The 24,566-nt window shown below is 39.3% G+C and overlaps 1 protein-coding gene across 1 annotated transcript; it reads right to left on the minus strand.

Moving 5' to 3' along the window:
• Nucleotides 1-576: 576 nt before the first annotated feature.
• Nucleotides 577-20,569, minus strand: PAG1 (phosphoprotein membrane anchor with glycosphingolipid microdomains 1). The gene is made up of 6 exons (XM_054985636.1): nucleotides 20,428-20,569; nucleotides 14,151-14,202; nucleotides 12,140-12,236; nucleotides 8,568-9,169; nucleotides 3,670-3,729; nucleotides 577-996 (listed from the first exon to the last, which is right to left on the minus strand). The coding sequence occupies exons 1-6, from the start codon at nucleotides 20,550-20,552 to the stop codon at nucleotides 646-648; spliced, it is 1,287 nt and encodes a 428-aa protein (XP_054841611.1). The 5' UTR covers nucleotides 20,553-20,569; the 3' UTR covers nucleotides 577-645.
• Nucleotides 20,570-24,566: the final 3,997 nt, after the last annotated feature.

Below are 24,566 nucleotides of genomic sequence, written 5' to 3' on the forward strand. Positions count from 1 at the left end.
CAGTGTGCTGTTTGTGGGCTAGATGATCCTTTCCATGGCAAACATCACAAACTTTATGCCGTAGCTGAATGCTTATGTGAAACAATCTGAAGAGGAGCTATAACTCAAAAATTACACTTTAATAAGGATTTTGAAGTGGGTGATAAAATAATGTTATAAATAAAAACCTGGCTTTTTAACAGCAGACTCCCTCTCTCTATGTATATATTTTGGCAGATGATATAGATGGCAGTTATTTCTGGTTCTCTCTAACGAAGCCTTTTCAGTACCTTCAACTTTCATTTAGAATTATCTCATGTTGAGGTGACTATCACCCCCAAGACAAGGCAAACAGCATTGCGCATCTTGCACAGATTCTCTTTTCAGCATCTGGCTTCTACTTGGCCTCTCCTCTCTTCTGTTCTTCAGGAGGACAAAATAGCCTTCTTCATGCTTCACATGGTGAGTTCACATATGCAAGATGACTTGCACATGTGAAACAGCCACCACAGATCAAAGACAGAGATTTTATATCACCTGACATCCAAATTAAAAAAAAAAAACCTTTTCAATGGAGGTATTTGACATAGTGCAGAGTCACATTGATAAGTCATGAGACTTAACATGAATCAGCCCTCAACCACAATGGCCTCATATCAATCACAGTTAAAGCCTGGTGACATCTTTATTTTGCTGCAAGTCTCCAATGCTCTCATAGTCATTCTCTTGTAGGAGATCAGATTGGCTGGTATGAGGCACCGAAACATTTCTCTCTTCTTCGTGACTTAGAGTCTGAATTGCTTCATAGTCCGACTCTAACTCCCCATTTAGTCTGTCTGATGAGTGAAGTGTGGAATTAAGGTTTGAGGCATTTTCCAAGTCCTTCACACTGGCATACAGGCCACTGCAGACAGAAGGTGATTTCTGAGGTACAATTTCAGGGATAGAGGTGTATGTAGACTCCAGATCTCTGGTGGGCTGCCCTGGCTTATTTACAGAAGAGTACATTGCTGAAATCTAGAGGAGAAAATGAAAATATTTTTAAGTACATAAAACCAGCAAATCCTTCCTTGGGTTATTTATAGGTCACTTGCATACAGTAATAATAGTATTGGTCTCCATGTGAAATATTCCATTATCACTAAGATCTGGAATGCTTGTCAGGTTTGCAACAGGAAAGCTGCTGAAAGGCAGCTCTCTTGAGAGCACACTTTGCAGACAAAGTGCAGATGTAGAGATTGCCACGTGTTGGTAACCATCAGGGGTCATTTCGTAGAAAAAGAGCTGGAGGAACTCATCAGCATACCTCATTAACATATGCCACACCCCTTGGCATCACCAGAAGTGTGTCATTAGCATAACTGATTTGCATATGCCACACACCCCTGACATCACCTATCCTGGCTGTTTTGGACCCAAACCGGGCCATTCAGGGCCGAAATTGGGCTCAAAATGGGAAAAGGGGCTGAAAATGGCTGAAAAGGGGCCCCAAAATGGTCAGGATTGGGCCGCTGCTGAGTGGGAGAGTGATCCACCACCCGTCAGAGGCCCGATCTGAGCCGTTTCGGCCCCAATCCAGGCTGAAACGGGCCCAAAATGGCTGAGAGTCACGTGGGCGGGGCCACCTGACATGTGACCTCTTTGGGGAACTGCCGGAACTGTGTTCCTGTGTGTTCCCCCTCGAAATGAGCCCTGGTATCCATTAATAATAAGCATTCATACCGGAGAGACATGCTATTTTCGGACAGTATCTCTGTAGAGGGTGTAATATGTGATCTGGATTCACATGGCTGCACCAGAGGAAGCAGCCAGGCGGTGCGCTTCTTCCCTTCAGCTTCTTTCAGGCCAGCTGCTGTTTGGCTCCTCCCCTCCCAGGACTACCTTCTGCTGTGGTCATTCCATGTGATTGTTATGAATCAGTTAAATGTTAGTGCCCTTCTTTTCCCTTTCTGTTCTCTTTTCCTTTTGTCTTGTGGCTATTATACTGTAGGTATTTTTTTTATTATAAACTTTTGAGGTTGGAATGGCAGAAAGCCAGTATATATGTTTACTAAATAAATTTTAAAAATCAGGATGAGAGGGTTCTGGGCAAGCCATAATGGTACTAAGAACAGAATTTTAAAAATATATAGTGGAGAAACACCTTCTACCCAAGAATTCACCACAGTGTGTCAGTTATTGTGATTGCTCTCTGTCCATGGACAGGAGCCCTGCTACAGAATGATAGCGGGCAGAAAGGAGGCAGGCCATCCCAAATGGGAGGTGGGAATAGGTTATAAAAACATGAGAGAGAGGGCTTCCCTCCATTTTGAGCAGCCAAGATAGCACGACAGATTAAGCTTTCACCAAGCTTTCACAAGATGAAGATATCTTGTCCATTCTACTTCGTAAAGCTTTCCTGTCCTATATAAACATCATTTCAGAAATACCTAAAGAGGTCTCTGTGTTTTTACCTTATCTTTGTTTACCTTATCTTTGTTCTCTTACTCAGCCTGAAAGCTTTAGCAGAACACATACATTCTTTTATTCATTTATTAAACTCTTTTATTTTTTATTCTCATATTCTGATCTCTGGAATTGCACCACACCTATTTGGCTTAGCTATTTGAAGAGTGTACTGGGAAGGGGCAGCAGAAAAGCTATCCATCCCAGGCACACAATAGCTCTAAAGTGTGCTGCTGTGATGGATTGCCCCTACGCTTGCTTGTAGAAGGGCAGTGACAGGTATAGCAACTAGGAGGGGCCTCTAATTGGCAATGCAGGTAATGGAGTGTTAGACGTATGACTCCGTCTAGCAGGAGATACTCCTAAGGGACATTGGTGGCAGCTGGTGGTCACCTGGGTTGTATTGGCACCCTTGGGGAATGAGAGGAAGAGACACATCACCATGCAGAGATTGGGGTGACTGCAGGGTTCTTCCAACTTCCCTAGTGGTCCAATCAGAAGGATCAGGGATAGGCTTGCAAGTCTGTTCCTTCATATATACTGTTAAAATATCAGATGTGCTCCTGCACTGAGCTGCCACACCACACTGCTCTTAAGTTACCACTGTGTAATCTGTGCCATGCTAAATATTTGGTAATGGGGAAATGTATACATAAGAGGTCATTACAAACTATCAATATCTTAAAGAAGAATTCTTGAATGAAATCTATAAATAAATCTGTCTCCAAATCAATGCAGTTATTAGGATTTGCTTCCAAACTGGCCGACACAAACAGGAGGCACCTCTGCATATGCAAGATAAATTCACTCATTCCCCACCCCAGAGACAATGATTTTTTTTGCACTGCCAGCCTCTCTAGAGAATTCCTTGACTCTCTGGAGTGGCTTTCAAGGAGCATGAATAGACCTGCAGTGGGATGAGAAAGTTGCAGTGTATAAATGGAACTCCACTGCTGTTCTTTGGTTATAAACCATAGCTTTCATACTAAATTTATTCCTGCACTACCAGAAATCAAACTCAAAATTTAAAACTGACACCTACAAGCTACTTGTTCCACTGTAAAATACAGAAATTGCTATAGTGTCTAGGTTTGCACACAGAAAAGTAATCCTCTTTTGGGGCGGTGGAAGAAAATGTCTTTTTTCTATAGATTTACTCTCTGTTCTGAGATCCTATTTAATAATACAGCATTTATTCCAATTTAATCTCTGGGAAAGTTATTACATTTCATGCAAGAAACTCACCTCATCTTCTGTAAGAGATGGGTCTTCTTCTCGGGATTTGTAAGACAGTGAACTAAGCCTCTGGGAAAAAAGAAGGAAATAAGCCTTATTAACAGCCAACATTAACAGACTCTTAATACACCCTTCATTATTAATCAATATAATACATTAAATGGTCATTTGCACACCATTCGATTTTCACATTAGTCAAAATACACACTGCAGTTTCTGAGATAAACAGCCTAAAGGAAAGCACAGCTTTTATACATGTCAGAACCTTTGCGATGAGCCTGAGTGTTGAAAAAATGGGTGAATGATACAGTAGCTCAGCTTCCACTCATAGCAAGATAAGTCAGGAAAACGCCTATGTATGTAAGTTATTTTAAAAGGTGTTGGCTTATCACAGGGTTTTCATTTGAATTTTTCTGTGTTTTATTAAAAATATCAGGATATCAGAAGAATTTATTACAAAATTCCATTACTTAATCAGTATTGTCTTGGATTTGGAAAAATCTACAAAATAGAAAAGTCGCAAATATTTAATTGTCCATTGCAATTTATTGCTTTATTATTATTGTTGTTTGTTTGTTTATATTCTGCCTTTCTCACTGAGGTCCAGGGCGAATTACATACTGCAAGTGAATATAAGATAGTCAATAGCTAGGAGGACATCCATAGAGCAAAAATATAATACAATCAACAGTTTGGTCATTCAATGAAAACAGAAACAATACGGTATGGTAGTCGCAAATTTGAAAACTAGTATATAGCTGAGTACATAGATGAAACCTTTCTGAATTAAACTCTAAGTAATTAACATGACATCTTTAGTAATGTCAAACTACCCAGTAGAAATGTATCTACATTGACAGACAGTACCCAATAGCCTAGTCTATAGTCCCTCTCCCTTACCAAGATATCTCTTTGTGCTATTTCTTTTGATACAGTCCTATAATCTGAGTAGAAAGTCCTCCTAAACAATTCATTCTTGTGTAGTTTCCGGAAAGCCAGGAGAGTTGGAGCTTTCCTGACCTCAGGTAGGCCATTCTACAAAGTGAAGGCTACCAGAGAGAAAGCACATGTACGGCCAGTTGTTGATTTAACCCAACTGCAGGGTGGTATCTGCAGAAAGTCCTGTTCAGCTGAGTGAACCTGCCGTGGCGGAACATACAGGGAGAGGCGGTTGTGCAAATATGAAGGGCTTTTAATGAACTGTTGTTTGCTTGGCCTCAAACCTAATTGAGGCTAGCCATCTCTACTTTGGCCATCTCTACTTTGAGGTGACCAATATATAATTACTGAAAATGGAATGGACAGTTCTCACTTGGAAAAGAACAACACCCCTCTCCACAAAACACAACAGAATTCTTGTGCTTACTTTGGCAGCCACATAAGATTGGAAATGGATAGAAAAAATGAACATAGTCCCTATTCAAGATGGCACATGAAAAGTTCCATATTTTTGAAGTTTCCGTATTTCCCCAGATTCATTCCACCATTTTGTCATTCCTAGGATGACATTTAAGAGAACTGCGAGGGCCTGATTCTGGCTGGGATCCCCACAGAAAAGGGGGAGGAGGAGGGGCCCCTGCCTTCGTTTCCATGCCATTTTTTGGCATGAAACAATGCAGAGGAGGGTTATTATTTGCCAACACAACCCTGGCACTGTTTTGGGAGGAAAAATGGCTTGGGGGAAGTTAGAAGCTCCACCCCCTCATGAGTCTTGACCAGAATCAAGCTCTTGTGGTGCTCTTAAAAGCTATTCCGGGATTCTACAAAATGAAGGTGCATCCCCAGGGCAAACGTACAGACAGCATTTCATCTAGTTTGGCCCTCTGTGTATAGCGCGTTGGAGGTCCCAGGTTTAATGCTGGGCTTCTCCAGAGGATCTCCGCCTGAGAGTTGCTGCCAATCAAAGTATATTATACTGAGCAAGATGGAGTCAAATTGTTTGGCTCAGTATAAAGTGTCTTCATATGTTACTTCTGAGAGCTCTTCTACACAAAGAGGGTTCTCCTACCATATTTTATACTTAGGTGTTATCTGCGACTAGCGATTTAAACTGATTGATCATCATTCCTTCAGTCATTGGATGGGTAGATGGAGTTCTCAACACCCCAACAAGTGACAATTTCCAGGATTCTTTGGAGAAAGTCATGGTAGTTAAAAGTTTATATTACTCATGTATTTAGAAAATGTATGTGCTGCCTTTCTGGAGATATTTTACCTCATCTGTGACATTCCATGAGCTTTTCCAAGTGGAGACAGTTATGCTATGCAGAAAGGAAGGCCCACTCTTGTCTAAAGATAGTGCAATATTTTGCTACTATAAAGATTTAATGTCTCTGATTTAAGGCTCAACTCACACATCTGGGTCTTGAAAATTAACTTTCTAAAAGTAACGCCTGTTAGTAAGGATCAGTCTATAAAGATCCTTTGATACGTCTGATACAAATTGTTGTTCATGTCAGGTGCAGCTACTCTAGCAAATTGCTCACATTTCAGAAGCAGTGCTAAGAAGAATTAGGCCCCATTTTATTCAACAGGGGTTACTCCCAGGAAAGTATTCCTAGGACTGCAGTCCTTGCTGATTGGAATTTGCATATGCATCTTGACATTTTCCTTCTATATCTAATTAAACTCAGTGCTACACAGATTTCACCAGTGCTACTGCTAACACAGTGGAAAAGCATTTTAAATAAAGGCATGGCAACATTAAAACTTCCCATGTTTCTAGGTCAGCTTTACTTGGATTCATCCTAGTAAAACAAAAGTACATTTTCCCAGTAGATTGCAGGTTACAATCACAGATTTTTCAAGCCATTGTTTATATTCGTAAGTATGTCTATTTGTGTGTACTTTCCACAGATAGCAAAACAGTTCATATATCACTGGTGGCAGATATGCTTCAGATAACATTCAAAATAAATAAACATATAGAACAGGTAATATGTACAGAATTTGTTATGGAAACTACAATATAGCTAATCCAATCAAGCAGAGGTAGTTGTGCATGACTAACATGAAAAACCGGACAATTAGAACAGATCAATTCAGCGTAATTGTGGCACAATAACATTTATATATTTGATAACAACAACTGTGTGTATTCCATCATTATCATTTTCTAGTGTGCTTCAGCTGTATTTTTCAAGGACAGGACAAGGCTATGTTTGCATATATTATATAGTCCATACCAGAGGGATAAAATTCTGTGTAGCTCCACTTCAGGAGTCTTTTCCTTCTCTGAATACATTTCAATTAGTTAAATATCTTTCCCCAGCTCTTCAGGGACTGCAGGTGTCATTTCTTGATTAATTCATCTAAGTGGAATCACTGCAATTAATTCCCAGTTCTTACACTTTCTGACACTGTATATTGTTCAAGCTGAGGACTTACAGCATGGCAAATATATTTATTTGAATTACTAGCCAGGAACCACATAGAAGTTTGGGGATTCCTCTGACATACCAGGAATATAGTTAATACCATGTCAAAGAAATGAGAAATGATCTGCTCATAAAATGTTTAAAATGGCTGAAATTCTTCTTACAAAGATAATGAATTCAACTGGCCTTATGCTTGATTACTATGCAAGACTAAATGCGTAATACAGATCCTAACCTTCCCTTCTTCGGCTTACTTGTGGAGAGATCCTTGCCCAGTCTCCTTCTACACACAGAGTGGTGCATCGTGCCTGGAGAAGGGCCTGGATTGCACCTAATAACTATAGTAATGTGCATGTATTAGCTTGGAAAGTCTCTATCATCTAACCGATTAATATACTTCGATCATTTGGTAATAGGGAGTACTTTATAAACCAAATATAAGGATGTAAATAAAAGGGTCAGGACTAATAACAAATACTTGGAAAGAAAATCATTTTGTACTAATTTTCCCTAAAAATGGGAGGAGGGTCCACTAGCTATCCTCATACTCCTTGACTTGGACATCTCCCCATCAGTTTTGTTTTGTTTTTGGAGATCACTGCCCTTGGAAATGGAGCCACCACTGTTGGGCAACTCTGTAAGCAATTCACTGGAATTCACTGCCAGTTAATATAGTGATGGCAATGAGCATAGATAGATTTAAAAGTTGATTAGATAAATTCATGGAGCAGGCAGCCATCAATGGCAATTAGCCATTGTGACTAGATGAAACCTCCATGTTCAGAGGCAGTAAATTTCTGAAAACCAGCACAAGAAGGCAATATCAGATAAGGCCTTGGCCTCTATGCCCTGCGTGTTGGCCCTCTAGGGCAACTGGTTGGCTCTTGTGAGAAACAGGCTGCTAGATTAGACGGCTCACTTCTTTGATCCAACAGGGATCTTCTTTTGTTCTTATTTTAAAGATATGGGACAATGGCTCAGTCTAGAAATATGGCTCATTTGGAATAATGGTTGTACTCTATTACCTATTTATTCTAAAGTTGAGAAATAATGCATCTGCTCTACAAACTCTGAAGAAAATTATCATTGCCAACATCTGCAATTATTTTAGAGATCATTATAGGAATCATGATTTGTTTAAGTGAAAGAAATAGCAAATTTTAACTACAATTCCTTGTCCTCAACTAATTCAACTACATATATAGAAACATACACTATGTAATATATTACAGTAAATGTGATAAGCTACGTAAATGTTCACATTTACTGGATTTTAAGAGGTAAACAAAAATGTCAGAAAATTCCTACTTCAGACAACTACAAAAGTTGGCTTTGTCATAAAAAATGTGTGCCTCGATATATCTAGTAATCTTTATAGTACCATAGTATACTTTACTGTTTTTTCTACCTTTGCTAAATAACTGTTTCATCTTTATTTCCACCATTTATTAATAAAGTATGGCTTGTGGCAGGGGAAAATATAAGAAATCTTATATGCTGGTATGATTTTGTATAAGATGTAAGGTGTACCTTGTCCGGCTCATGAGGGCCATCCCTCATCTCTTCCTTCACTTTGGCTCCCTTCTCCTGGACATTCTCATTTTCATCTAGGAGTTTCACAGGTACTGGAGGTGGAGCTTCATCTTCCATGTCTGGAGTGTTGCTAAGAGGACTCTCTGAATTAGCACTCTGGCGGCTCTTTTTATTTCGGTCAACAGATGCGTATTCAGCTGATTCAATCTTGCGTTCAGGAACATGATCAAGACTCCCATTAATCATCACTGCAGCTTTTGGTTTGATACTGCAGCTCTTGTCTACATTAGCTCCTGCTTCCAACTCCTTAATCTCCTTCACTGTTTCATACAAGCAGTCCTCAACTATGTTTTCTTGGGAGGAGCTGTCCTTCAGTACTTCATAGGGCCCCTCCATTCCTAGAACGTGATCGTTTTCTGTATTTCTTGTTGACTGCATAGTTTCTATGGTATTGTTTGGAGGAATTCTGGGTAGCTCCCTGCTTTGATGATATTTTAATGACCTTCCCAGACTGTCCTGCTGATCCAACAGATCTGTAACAGATGTTTGCACTTCTTCATATGGCTGGATGCAAGCAGTTGTACTATCTTCTGAAAGAACTACAGAAAAATACAAAAACACATAATATAAACTAACCATGACTTTCAGGATCTTCCACCATCTACACAGTGGCAAGATCTTTTATCTATTGCAGAAATACTGGGAAAAAGTATTAAGTTACAGGAGGGGTTTATGCAATATTCTTCTTACAGAGACCGCATCATGCTTGCTTATACTGCAGTTCTCAACTGTCTACTCCTTAATTGGCCAAGATGAAACCTAGCTTTGTGGGATCTTCTTCTACCTTTGGATTTTCACAACAGAATAAGTACTGATTGTATTTAGAAAGCTTGATTTATTTGGAACGTATGTTAGGTAATGTAAACATTAAATGAAGGTGGTAATTTTCTTGTTAACCTAGTGGGAAAGAGAGGGAAGAGACTGAAGAAACACCTCTCCTTATTCATCTTAATCATCTCCAGATCCTCCTGTTTAGATACAGCTTTTAGATATAGAACCATTTATCAAGGAGCGTGCATCAATTGCCAAAAGATAACAAATCAACAATGGCTTATTTATCCTTATCCTATTACAGAGTTTCAAAAATGTCAACTACATACACACACAACCACCATGAAGTAGCAGGTTACATTACTGTGATGCAGTTAATGTCATTTACAATCCTTTGGGCTTCTCCAGGTGTTCATACTTTTTTATTTTCATATTTTTCTCCTTGCAGTGTAGATCTAGAGGAGTTAGCCATGTTAATCTGTAGTAGCAAAATGGTAATGAGTCCAGTAGCATCTTAAAGACTAAGCAACTTTATTGGTTATTTATTAGCTTATGCTACAATAAAGTTGGTTAGTCTTTAAGGTGCTACTGGACTTCTTGCACTATGTTTGCATTAATTCTAATTCTGAAACTGGTGGGAGGAATCCTGATAGAGGAGGTTTAGCTTTCTCCAAAACTGGTAACAAAGATCTAGTAGATGATGTACACTGGAGTACTGGAGATACAGCTCTTCCTCTGAAATGGAAAAAAGAACTAACATCAAGAAAATGTTATGGAAAATGGCAGGGCATTCTTCAGGAGGATTTTTTTTTATTAGGGTTCCTTTCATATAGGCTATTTAACTCACTTTGGCTTCTGAAAGAAAACAGATTTTTTTAAAAAATGTTTCATACACTTGAAGGACAAAGTGTTGTCTTCTTGCAGTTAATGAAGGCTTAATCTTGGTATTCCAAAACCTGTTTTGATTTGGGTTTGTGTGTGTGTGTGTACTTTATCCTTAATGTGTGAGAACTCTTCAAAAATCCATTTACTTCAGAAACCAAAAGGTTTAATGAGCCCATATAAAAGGGACCCAAGTTCTTCATTGTTATCATTTAAAGGACTACATGAATGGACATGCAGTATAGCAGAGGGCTTCACATTCTGGACCATGCTAAATAAAAGCCAAATTTAGCATTATCAAAAACTGTGTGAGCATGCTCGGAGAGCAGTGGAAAGATGAACATATTGGCCTTGTCCAATATATGCCACTGACAGTCACACAATCATGTTGCAAAGTAATAGTGTCACTAGAGAAGAATTGCCTTTCACCAGGGTTCTGACTGGAAGGAAGGCATCCTGCAGCTAAAGAGTTACAAATATGACATTATGTTTAAAAAATTAAACTCTCTCTGGCTTTCTGTGTTCCAGAGACTTCATGCTTGCCAGCTGTTTCATTGTGCATCTTTACAATTTAACTTTAGAGAGAACTTAGCTTGATGTATCAGCATGGAAGACACACAACAAGTTTCACACAGAATGTGTTTATTTTAAGACTTTGGTGAGTAAATGTACTCAACATTAAAAAAAACCCTCAGCCATTACAAATGTTTATCCAAACAAGGCAGCTCGTTCACTTTTCAATTACCTTTGCAACGGTTAAAATGAATAATTCCTTCATTTTACCTCATGACAGTATTTTGTGATATGATTCAGGGACCAAAATGCAAAGGCACTTGAGTAAACAAATTATCTTTTTAAAAACCTTGAACAAAAATGTAGTAAATGTAGGAGGAATACATGTGAGACTGTTCACTTGCCGTTCAAGTGTCATTCATCACTTGTAGCTTGGCCCTGAGCTGTTCACTTGCTGTTCAAGTGTCATTCGTCACTTGTAGCTTGGCCCATAAAAAAAGTGACTAGAGTGATGGACCACGATCTGTGCAACACAGGTTCGATTTCCCACTCTGCCGTGGAAGCTCACTGAGTGATCTTGGGCCAGTTACACACACTCAGCTTAACCTACCTCGCGGGTTTGTTGTTGTAAGAATAAAATGGAGGGAAAGAGAATTGATGTAAGCTACTTGAGTCCCCATGGGGAGATAGGCATAGTATAAAGGAAGTAAAATAAAATAAAAACCCAGTGGGAAATGGTTAATTTGTACAGATAATATCAGTTCAAGTTGCGGGAAGAAATATGTCACATGAACCTATCATTCACAGAATTCAGCTTATTCTTGGATAGGAACAAGGTCTGAAGACTGTTCCACTGGGTACTATCTGTTGATGCTCCTACTGGGTAGTTTCCACATAGTTAAAGATGTCTAATCACTTGTGTTTTGTTTCAGCAATGTATCATCTCTGTTTCTGATTTATGCCCGTTTCAAATTTCTGCAGCCCATATTCTATAGTGTTTGCTCATTGAACATTCTAGTGGTTGTTCTTATTGACTTGCACTGACTTGCACCACTGCCTTGGCGGATTGTAAATAAATAAATAATAAATAATATACTCCAGCCTGTCCCTTTCTTTTGAAGACACTACTTATTTTGCTTCTGTTTTCTAAGCATCTACAAATCTATGCTGTTTAACACTTGATGACTACAGCAGCAACTGTGGGATGAATAATGTATCCTAGATCAAACAACAGAGGCATAAGACCACGTATCACCTCAAGAACCGCAGAAAGTTAATTCACATGCTGAGTTACCAATTATCAAGTACTGAGCAAAAACAGATCAAGAAAAGAGAAATCTTACCATCACCATTACTGAGCCCACCATTTTGTTCACTGCTGGCAAGAGGATCCGTAGCCAGACTTGTAACAGAGTGGCTAAATGCCTCCTTATCAGAGGGCTGCAAAGCAAAAAAAAAATTGGATTAACATACCATTTCACCATGGGAAGAGGTAACATTATTCAGTAATAGTTATTCAGGAATCAGTGTTAATCTGAGCGATCATGCTGTGCCTTTTTAATCACTTTAATTATGCTCCTGTTTTCTAGTTTTTCTTTAGGGATGAAGAAGTCTCTAGACTTTGATAAACTGGGAGTTAATAAGAATCACTGAAAATAATAACAAACACTTATTTCTAAAATATTAATACTAAAATTTACAATCCAACTCTTCCTTCTCAATGAAAACCAATATAATGGTTGTTGTGGGTTTTCCGGGCTGTATGGCCGTGGTCTTGGCGTTGTAGTTCCTGACGTTTCGCCAGCAGCTGTGACTGGCATCTTCAGAGGTGTAGCACCGAAAGACTGTCTTTCGGTGCTACACCTCTGAAGATGCCAGTCACAGCTGCTGGCGAAACGTCAGGAACTACAACGCCAAGACCACGGCCATACAGCCCGGAAAACCCACAACAACCATCGTTCTCCGGCTGTGAAAGCCTTCGACAATATATAAAACCAATATAGTTAACAAAGCATTTTTTATTAGTTAAAATGTATAGTGTTTATAAGTAAAAGAATCATTATAAAATAATAAAATAAAATAAATCACACTATCTTCATTGCATGAGTCTCAGTCATTGTTAATGATCCCATTCTATTGCTTGTAAAGGGTTGCTGGAATAATAGAAAGCCTGAGAGTGATGGAGTTTTGTCAATTGTCTTGGAAGAACACTCCACAAAGGAGATGGTCTAGGAAAAAAGCCCCTCTGCGCTAACAATTCTTAGAGTGAGAGGAAGAGTCCTGGACCAAATTCTTCTCACCGGATATCAAGAGAAGACAGGGCTCATAGGATTTTGAGTCTTTTAGGATTCATTAGAAGGGAGCAATTTTACTGTGCATATGAAGAAATAGGCCAAAATACTACATTGAGACATATACGCTTTTGTGTAGACTCATATAGTGGGATTAAGCTTCAGGCTACTTGTCAGGCAGAAATGGTTTTAATTTATATTTATAATTCTTTTAAACTTAGAAAAGGGAAAAAAAGACCAAGCTTGATATTTCCCAGTTGGACTATCACTTGAGGAACTACTGACAGGCTATGTAAACAGTTATCTATCAGTCATGAGTCTGACACAAAACCCCAAATAGCCAGTTATAATAGCAATAACTCTTAGTAAATCATGTTGAACAAGCAAAAATGTAGGATAATTAAATGACATCATTAATAAAATGAAGAAAAGCCTAGCGTGGATGTTGATGTCTGGCATACATCTGTGTAGAACAGTGGTCCCCAACCTTTTTAGCCTATGGATACCTCTTGAATTCGGACACAGGGTGGAGGGTACAACCACAAAATGGCTGCCTCAGCAGGTGGTGTCATATACTCAAAGGAAGCCCAAGAATAGGGGAGGAGAGCAGAAATTTTAAAAATACACTGTGGAAGAGGGGTGAGAGAGAATAAAATAAACTTTATGGTGACAGCTGCTACTGAAACAATGTTATTTTAATCTGCATAGCCACTCAGATCTTCAGTGTCCAATCAAAAGCCCAGCTGGGCAAGAACCCACCTGGCCACACCCACTTTATAAAAATACTTTGTGGGCATCAAGAATGGTATTAGCAGCCATGATGGGGACTCTGGTGCAGGAGGTGAGTTAAGGTTTTCCTGCTCAGTCAAGATCAAGCCTAAATGGCTAACATTAACCCTTCTCCTCAAAAGGCTGGTGGTGTACACATGAATGAGAACTTAACTTCAAAGGTTCATGGCCAGACAAGTATATTGTAGGTTAAATGTTTTCTTTGATGAAGTTTTGTTCTTAATTATAGGCTCTGAGCTATAAAAAGGTACTTGGAATAATAAATTGTTTTTACCACATTCATCAGATTTTCATGGTCTCCGTTCTGTTGCTTGGGTTTCTTCTCCCTTTAATTCAAACAAATCTTTAAGTACTTTGTTAAAATAATCCTCTAAGTTTTGACATCCATCCATAACTATAAGCATTTAGTAGTGTTTGCATAATGTTAGCACCATCCCAACCCAACTACATTGGCTGTATTCAGATGTCAAAATAAATGTCTGAATGCTGGTAGTCAGCACCAAACTAGGATTTCAAAGTTGAGACTGGAGATAGGTTGTTAACCATAGTTTGTGACTTCCATATTCACTCAGTAATAGTGGCTTTTGAATTAATGAACTATAGTTTGTTGAATAACATCATCTTTCCTGGCCACGGCAGTATATTTAAGATGCCCTCCCTGCTCCTGGGTCAAATCCACATTACTCATTCTAAGTCGCATGTTCCCCGCATTCCCCACGCAATCCCGAGTGCCGGTCACATTACCTCATTAAACAGACGCATTTCATTCGCATTTCTCCCGAATATGTGGTCACAGGTTTTCAACGGGAGTTTCACGGTGGCCGTGAACGGGCCAATGCACAATTTACGCGTTTTTTTTTTTAAAAAAAAACCCTTCCTGTCTCTCCGGCCGTTCCGAGAGTTCCTATTGGCTGATTCAACTTGCAAGTGCTCCGTAGTCTGCAAAAGACTGTTTTTGACTTCATAGCATTGGATTTATTGATTATGCTGTTTCTGAATCAAATCTGGTAGTTTGAAAAATCATTTGGGGTGAATCCATCCTCAGAACGGACTCGCGAAACTTCCTTTTTAACTGTTTTTTATTTTTATTTTTTTATATTACTGTAATATCGAAATTATGAAATATTGAAATAATGACACTCCAAGGAAGTGAAACTTCAGTAAAATTCAGGCACTGAACTGTCCTGCATAGGAAATGCCCACGAAAGCTTCCCACATGCTTCCAAATTTCCAAAAAAGAAACGGGAGAGAGCCATCAGTGCTGTCAGTGGGGGAAAGAGAGGCATCATTATCTTCAATGATGTTTCTTTATAAGGCAAGATCGAAATAACGGAAAAGTGTGCTCAAAAAAATAAAAAAAAAAATGGGCGGGAAAAAAGGTCCCGCCCAAAAAAGCGGTTTTCGAGCGGCCGTGTGACCGGAGGGACGCGCTAGAAAGACGGATTGGAACCAGGAATGTGAACGAAGAGGAAAAAATCGCGGATTGGAGGCAAATGGAAGATATCCGATAAATATGTAATGGGTGAATGTGGATTCGACCCTGGTGTTACTTAGAAACTGATTTGATACACATACCTCAGTTTACCTACTGCAGTGCCAGAATGCTACAAAGATTCTCTTGAAATTAATAGTGATTAACTTAGTTGCAACTAATTTATCTTGCTGAATTTCAATGGAATTTAAGTAAGACTTGGTTTAGTTAGAATACTGAGTTTTTTAGCCTTCCTATCTACACTTGAATATTGGATAACTGACAGCAAAAGGGTTTGCACACCTGGAATCTAACAGCTACTTACTTATTTCGCAGTTTTTACATCTGGCTTGGCGAGATGGTGGGCCTACTAATGCACTTTTATTATTAATGCACTGGGAATTGAAGCCTTCTGAAAGAAAATCAGCCTTGGTTCAGTTGCAACTCTTTACTGTTTGTTGGTATGGATTGGGGTGGGGAGACCAAAAATAAGTATATCAGTGCTGAAGGAAGCTTCGACTCTCAAAAACTCACATCCTGGAAATCTAGTTGGTCTCTGTGATTGATTGTGCTTTTTTTAAAAACTTGGAAGGGCTGTATACATGCAGCTGCAGGACTGTTAAGGGTTAATCCCTCACAGACTCAGAGAGCATTGTGCATCAGGCTACTCTAAGGGATCTGATTGGGTAGGATGAGCTGGAAAGAGGAGCATTTTTTGAGTCTTAGCAGAGAGTGATTCAGTGTGAAGAGCTGCGAGATGGAGTCCTAACAGCAGTTTTAACACTGGCAGGAGAACTGGGGAAAGATGGCAAAATGGTTTGGAAAGTAGGTGCAGACTTCAAAATGGGCCAAAGAAAGGAGATAGATCTTCTAAGGAGAGGAGATTTTCCCTACCCAGTCAAACAGGGAGGTAGCTCTGGAAAGTGGAGAGATCTCTGGTCCAGTGTGGTTGGAAACTGCCTGTGGAGACCTTCAGATTCAGTTAATAACAGAAGGAAAGTACTGGTATGTGAAGAGAAAGGGAACTAGGGTACTAGAAAGTGGGTACCAGCCTTCCTAACCCCAGAATACTGAAATAAAGTATACTATAGTGCTTGGAGGGGAAAAGGGGGAATTAAAGCCTCAAAACATAAGCCTTTATGTATCTATGAAGAGCATAAGAACTGAAGTCTATGTGTGTTCCAATTTTACCTCAGAGATATATATAGATACATGTTGAATTCCTTCAGAAATGTTCCTGATTTCACCTGACCTTTCCCCTCTAAATAAACTAGTTATTTTGGAATTTTAGAAACGCCTCTGGTCTCATTTCTGTTGTTTAAAGACAGGCATTTCTCCATGGCCATTTACAGGAACTGGCCATTTACAGGGAAATTCCCTAGTGGACCACTACCCTAGAAGGCTCCCATGGCCCTGGATGAACAGATTCAAGCTCCAGCCATTCCACTCGTGCTTCAAGGGCCACTTGGCTCAGACTCTCCATGGGCAATCATCATTGGTGTCAGCTCATAAATTGTCTTCTCTCACACGGCTGCCAGTTTGTGGGAAGAAACGATGGGTGATACTCACCAGCTGCTGCACTTCTGCAACATCTTTCTCAACAGAATATTTTTGCAAACACTAACACAAACTGGGATATAAAGATCTTTAACATGAGAGTTCTCAGAGTGGAATGTTTACATTTTACAGAACTCAGCAGCAAATCCCATATGAACTGTTGCTGTCCTTCCAAAAATGTATTTCATTGAAAGCCAACTAATTATACCATTTAAATTCATCATACTGTCCATAAAGTGTACAATATGATTCCTGTCAGCAGTTACTAATTTGTTCCCTGAAGGTTTTCTGACAAAGCATCTGTTTTTTTTAATGTCACCAATTATTATACCAACAACATCAGTGTAAGTATTCTAGGAATGAAGAGGATTTACTGTAATTGCATTTCTGGGCAAGTACTGCTACATGAATATCATGATACCATGTCTGCCCTAACAACATGCTAAATTATTAAAGCACAATTGCCAGATAGTGTCTGGCAATGAATTTGCATAGCTTGTTAGAGATCCCCAGCAGACAGATTCGTATGAAATATTTCTTTTGTTTTTTTCCTACTGGAAATGTCTTAGAGAAATTTAGGAACAAGAAGGCAGGAGTTATCAATCACAAACTTGGATAAGACCTCTTCAGGGATATTTCACTTCAAATCCAAAGGTCCTGAAAATTTAACTCCATAGTTTTTGATTTATGTATCCGATCAGTTTATATGAACAACAGAAATTAAAGAGCATGAGCAAAACAATTTACTATAGAGAGGAGGCTTTAACCAGACAGAGACCCCTTGTTGTTCAACTAATCAGCAATGCAAAGTAGGCTGTAATTAATATGAGCCACATCCACATACGGAGGGAAATTAATTCAGATTAATTTCAGTTGAATTCAAATTAAAGAGGCAATTTGAAAAATAACATATTTTCAAGCATTTCTATGTTGAATTCTCATCAGCCTTAGATTATGAGAATATTTTTGAGGCTCAGGGCTTTAAATACTAAACATACATACCATACATACTGTTTCTCAGCAGTGCCGGTATAATTTCCCTGATATAAGTATACTGGTGTGAGCCATGTTTCACATTTGTAGTGGTTGGTACACTCGTTCTAAACTCTGAGGTTGATCCTATACATGCAGCAGAATTAGGTGGGAATAAGTTGATAGTTTTATGCTGATAGACTAGACAGCACTTGAGATGGTTGGTGGAGTAATCCAATTTTTGAACCCTTGCCTACATGAACAATTCTCTGATTTTTTTAAAATGCAGTTAAAGGCTAGAACCATTGTCCCTGGTAGGCTTTTTTTTTTAAAGAGGATATTTTTAGAACTTAGGATTTGCAGCTTTTATATACCATATCACTCAGAAAACTGGTCCATATATAAATTGGTATTGTCTCCTTTGTCTGGCAGAGGTGCTCCACAGTTTGAGGCTGAGAAAGATCTTTCTCTCCGACTGCTATCCAAGAACTTTGTAACTGGAGATAATAGGAATTGACCCGGGACCTTCTGCATGCAAAGCATACTGTCCACCACTGTGCCACATTGTATTGGTAATATTTATTGTATTGGTAATATTTATTTATTTTAAAAAATTATACCCTGCCTTTCAGTCCTCTTAAGGTCACCAAGGTGGCTAACAGATTAAAAACATACATAATAAAAACATGTCTTAAAAATGATTAAAACCAACAAAACCACATCGTTAAACCAATTAAAAGCTTGCTAAAATACATAGACAAAACATTAAAACAAAAATTAAAAGTTATGAAGGAGGGATCACAGAGGGAGCACTAGACATAAAAATTCTTCACCCATTGGCAGAAGATGGCAATGGAAGGGGTACAGGCAAGTCTGTCTGGGAAGAGAGTTCCATAGTTTTGGTGGCATAACGGAGAAGGCCTTGTCCTGGATTGCCACCTGCCTAATCTCAGAAGGTAACGGCATCCAAAGCAGAGCCTCAGAAGATGACTGTAATGGTCAGTTCAGTATAAGGGAGTAGACAGACTTTCAAGAATACTGGTCCCAAGACACACTGGTGGTTGAGAGTGATGTCAAGTTATAACGGACTTATGGGACCCTGGTGGGGTTTTCAGGACAAGAGAGTACCAGAGGTAGTTTGCCATTGCCTGCCTCTGCGACTCTGGTCTTCGTTAGAGGTCTCCCATCCAATTTCCAACCAAGGCTGATCCTGCTTAGCTTCTGAGATCTGGTGAGATCTTCTTGGGCTATCTAGGTTAGGGTGGTCCCAAGCAGAGATGGGCACGAACAGGAAAAAAACCCGAACATGATGTTCGTTGCCATCCACGAACAGGGATTCATGAACATTGATGGACATGACATCTTCACGAACATGTTTGTAGTTGGAAGTTCGTGGGAGCCAGAATGGCCCCCTTGGGACTTAGCTGAACTTGAGCTGGGGAGAGTCCATGGGTCTCCCCCTTTCATGTCATTTTTTCTTCACAGTGGCAAAAACTGGACTGTCTGCTGGAAGCTACTTTGGGGGGTTACAAGCTGACCTTCCCAAAGTCCAATACCCACCAAATTTGCAGGGAACATAGTCTTCACTGTCCTCTGAAGACCTTCCCCCCCCCCAAGTTTCAGAGAGATTGCACCCTGGGAAAGGCATGATCCATGGGTCCCTCCCTTTCCTGTCATTTTCTTTTCACAGTGGCAATAACTGGACTGTCTGCTGGAAGCTACTTTGAGAGGTTACAAACTAACCTTTCCAATGTCCAATACCCGCCAAATTTGCAGGGGACATAGTCCTCACTGTCCTATGAAGACCCCTCCCCCCAAGTTTCAGAGAGATTGGACTCTGAGAAAGCCATGATCCATGGGTCCCTCCCTTTCCTGTCATTTTCTTTTCACAGTGGCAATAACTGGACTGTCTGCTGGAAGCTACTTTGAGGGGTTACAAGCCAGAAGGAGTTCAGACAGAGTTCAGACAGTCCATGCCTATGTTGCTAGGGGATTGATTGAAAGGTGCCAGACTGTCTGGATTTATGAACAGCTGATGAACACCAGGAAGAGGGCTTGGAACGAACACATGTTCACCAGGAACGGGGCCTCACAAACAGCTTGCTCGCAAACAGCGGATTGGGCTGTTCATGGCTTTTTTTTGTTGGTATTGCTGTTTGTGCCCATCTCTAATCCCAAGCTATATAGGGCTTTAAAGATCAACGCTAGCATTTTGAAGTGCCTAGAAACAAATTGGGAGCCCTTCTAGATGGGCCAAGACTAAAGTGATATGGTCCCCACGACCCACTTCAGTCAACATCCTGACTGCAGCATTCTGCATCAATGGAAGTTCCTAAAGCACTTTTCAGAGCAACCCCTTGTACAGTGCATTGCAGTAATCTAATACCATCACAGAGCTACACTATTTCCTCTTGAACTAGCAGTTGTAGCATGTACCAAGAGTCATAGGTCCATTCTCTGGGATTTAAGAGGGGATGGGGGATGGGGCAGGTAAAAGAATACATTTCCAAGTTTTTTCTTTTATTGCACTCTAGCCAGATTATTACCTTACCTGTCACAACTTGAGCATAAAAAGATGAGAAAACTGAAAACCAGGAGCATGGTCAGGGCTGCCATGCCTCCCCATAGGACAACATGAAGCTGTCCAGTGTTCAGGAAACCGCTGTCAGGCCCCATGATAGAAAAAGACAACAATTCGCTCTCTCAAGACTCTGGCATCAGCAGTGAAAGAGCTGCTCGCTCTATGAAGAAAAAAGAAAAATAAAGTCCAGTTAATAGGCCAATATTTCAATATTTCAGTTGACAATTAACATGTGATTCTACTATTACATGATAACTTAGTGTCTGATTAGATCAAAGTATGATGCCCTATTAATTCTTGCCTAGAAACTACATTATTCAACTTGAAAGCCTTGATTCTTAATTGCAAAAATATTTAGGATGATCAGTACTGAGAGAATGGTGCTATCCACATATATTCATCTTGGAATTGTCAGACATATATCCTGATTTTACGCATATTTTCTCAGATGCAAGTTTCACTCTGCTCAGTGGGTCTTACTTCATTTCCAAATAAATGTACATAAAGATTGCAGTTTAGATTGGTGCAGTTCAGCATACACTGAAGGTGCATGCATATTTAAGATTGATAGCATAAAGCAGATTTATTTGTAATAAGACCAAACTGTCTCTTCACAAGACTGTCAATTGCTCCAAGAGGCTCAAGAAATTATAAAAACGTATCTATAAAGTTTCATTTCAATTGCCAAGTAAAAAAATGTGAAGAGAACAGTTTCCCAGCAATCTAGGCCTGAACACTGAGTTTGCTGCTATATTACTAATGTTTGCCCATGAGACTTCTCCCTTGTCTAACAGGGGAAAACAGAACCATTAAGTCCATTTTACTATTGAACTATTTAGAGGGAAAATCATTGTATGAAGTTGCTAAGGGGAAAAAAAGGAGCAGTATTTTATGTTCTCTGTTTAAATCAGAGTTAAATAAAACCAGCAATGTGGTAGGTATGGAAAGATTAAGTTTGAGGTATTTCTTGATCACTCTGGATACAAAAAAACCAGAGAAAGTAGAACTTCATGGGTACACCACAAATGATCTGCCATCCATTAAAATGTATTCATTCAATTTTTTTGTCCATCTCCCCACACGCCCACGCTCATAAAGATACTGACTTAGACCCTGACCAGCAAGACTTTTCTAATACAAGTGTTTGGATTGGGTTTTGAAGTGTGATACAGATATATGCATTTGGAACAGCTGTATAGGATGCATGGCCGTTCTTAAAGCATCCAGTTGCTTCTGGGTATTAATGTAACACACTCATATAATTTTTGAAACCATTATCTCCACAGGTACCAATGACATAGTTCTGATTTTGAGTAAATGTTCAAATATATAAATAATCCATTGTCAATATAAAGAGCGTAGGGGACATGAAGTATGGCGGACATGCTATTTGCATGTAGGACTACATTACTACAGAAGGGTATAGGTATTAAATTATAGGAGTTTTGAAGAACCAAGAGAACAGAAACTCAATTTCAAACGCTAATTCTGAATCTTTGATACCAAAATGTTATAAACAGCAAGGGTGAAATGTTGATTTATAGTCAGCAACGATTCGCCTTAAAGTGGGCAATCCATTAAAATAACAGACCTGAAGGTCATGAAAAATGGAGCTATTTGATTTTGAAGCTTTAAGTGGAGTTGCTCCATTGCTATGTCTACAATCCCAAGGAAACTCTCCTTTAAATAAAATAGGATTTACTTCCAAGTAGACATATTTAGGATTGCTCCCTTATCCAGATAAACCTAATAATCTAAAACTTAATCTGCTCTCAGGGCTCCAGAATTTGTTATGTTGGTATCGGAATCCTGCTGTATTTTAGAGTAGAACAATCCCTATCATATAGCCATAAAGATTGCTAAAGAACTTGACAGATTACCATGAAACACTGATCCACCCCTGAGCACAAGGTGGCAGCATAACACCACTTTTGCATCTCACTACAAACAATGACATTTTTCTATATTAACAAAGCATGGTAACTTAATCCACTCTTTTTACACCTGTTGCTAACACTTCAAGACACTGTAACATGATTCAATAGTACGCTATCACTAACCAGTCTCTGGGCATTTCTAAACATCAGAGCCTCTTGCTTGAACAATATTCACATTAGCACGACTGAGATTAAAATGTGCTTTTTAAGCATCTCACATGAAATTTTTCATAGAGCCATTTCAGAGTTTGTGATAACAAACCTGCCTTTTGTCATTGAGTATGTTCTCAGCATGGATTTGTAATGAATTGTGGCTACAAATTAATAATTAGTGTACCTAGAAAATATGCATGTTTTCAAGTATGTCACAATCAATTTGCATGCTTCAGATGTACTTTAAAAATGTGATCTCTGACACAGCTCTTCAGCTAACTTGAGCACTGACCACATTTTTCAAACTGAAGACAATGCCCAGCATATTAGGGAATTATAAAACAAATATTAAAATGCTTTTCCAAAAACAAGTTCCTTCTTGGCACATTATCTGGGTATCCATTTGAAATGCATCATTTAACAATTCCACAGTTTCTGTAGATAAGCATCAGAACCCAAAGTAATCTTGGTGGTAATGCTCACCCTTTAGAAATCTCCTAGGGAGTCATATCAGGGCAATTCTCTACAAATGTTCAGGTGGCAGTAACGATGTCCCTTTTTAGAAGAGAATTTTCTAGTTTAAAAGGAGATTTGGGACAATCAGATGCTAACTAATAGTTAAGGTATGACAAAAAGAAAGAATCGCAGAGAGAAACTAGCCCCAGATATTTCTCTTTATAGTGAGCAGTTTTAGGTGGACAACTGTCTTCGTATGCAGCAGAACAAAATCTGAGGCAACTTTAAATACCAACAAAATTTTCAAGGGTATAAACCTTTCATGAGATAAAACTCACTTCATCAAATACCAGCATATCTGACAAAGTGAACTTTGACTCATGAAAACGTATACTCTGGGAATTTTTGTTGGTCTTTGAGGCGCTTCTGGAGACACAAGAGAAATTAACCAGAAGAATAGATTCTACAAACAGAGCTTTATTTATTTAGAACATTTCTATCATGCCTTATCTCTACAGACTCAAGTCAGCTCAAATAATATTTTCAGAGATTAACCACAGAATTCAAGGGAAGACGTCTCCCATTTTCTGGTACAACTGAAGAATTCCATAGCTACAAATGAGTTCTCCTAAAGGCTTTACATAGAGGTTGAAGAACATGGGGAGTAAGATTGTGCCTTGTGGAACCCTGCAAGATAGTTCCCACAATGAAGATAGCTAGTCTCCAATGGCAACCCTTTAAGTTCATTCAATGAGAAACAATTTAAACTGTTCCAAGGCACAACCCTTGATACCCACCTCTACCTCCAAATGCTTCAGCAGGATGACATGGGCTGTTTCCCCACGGCTTACCTTATTCTGCAAAATAGCGAAATCTCGCGCGAAGACACTGTTATTGCGCGAGAAGACGCGATAACAGTGTCTTCGCCGAGATTTTGCTATTTTGCAGAATAAGGTAAACTGTGTGGAAACGGCCATGGTCTACTGTACTGAAGGTTGCAGACAGATCCAGGGGAACAACAAATAAGCATGGCCTTTGTCTACATTCAGATAGAGATCATAAACTAGAGCCACCAGAGCTGTCTCTGTCCCATAACCTGGCCGGAATCCATACTGAAATGGGTCCAGAGTACCAGAGTTATCCAAGAAGACCTGGAGTTGGTCAGCTACTGCTCTCTCAATCACCTTTTCCCAACCTTTTCTAATTTTTGTAATCCTAATTCTATTGCATTGTTTATTGATATCTTGTTCTGTCCGATTATATTTTTTAATATCATGTGATCCACCTTGAGTCTCAGTGAGAAAGGAGGGCTATAAATAAACAACAGCCATTGTGAAAAGTTAAAGGAGAAGAAACATTTGCCCGTGGATGAAGATTAAGGAGAGTTGACATCATAAACTGCGATAATAAAACTTTATTTTCATTGCTGAAAGGGGATCTGCAGTGCACACCTGCCAAAATCCTAACTGCAGTGTGAAAAACTGATGGGATGCAGAAGGGTTAGGCCTCCTTTGTCTGTGCATCCCTGATCTTATTAGTGAGGCCGCCAGAGTGAGGCTCTGA

Source organism: Eublepharis macularius, chromosome 7 (assembly GCF_028583425.1).
Source record: "Eublepharis macularius isolate TG4126 chromosome 7, MPM_Emac_v1.0, whole genome shotgun sequence".
NCBI classification, from domain to species: domain Eukaryota; kingdom Metazoa; phylum Chordata; class Lepidosauria; order Squamata; family Eublepharidae; genus Eublepharis; species Eublepharis macularius.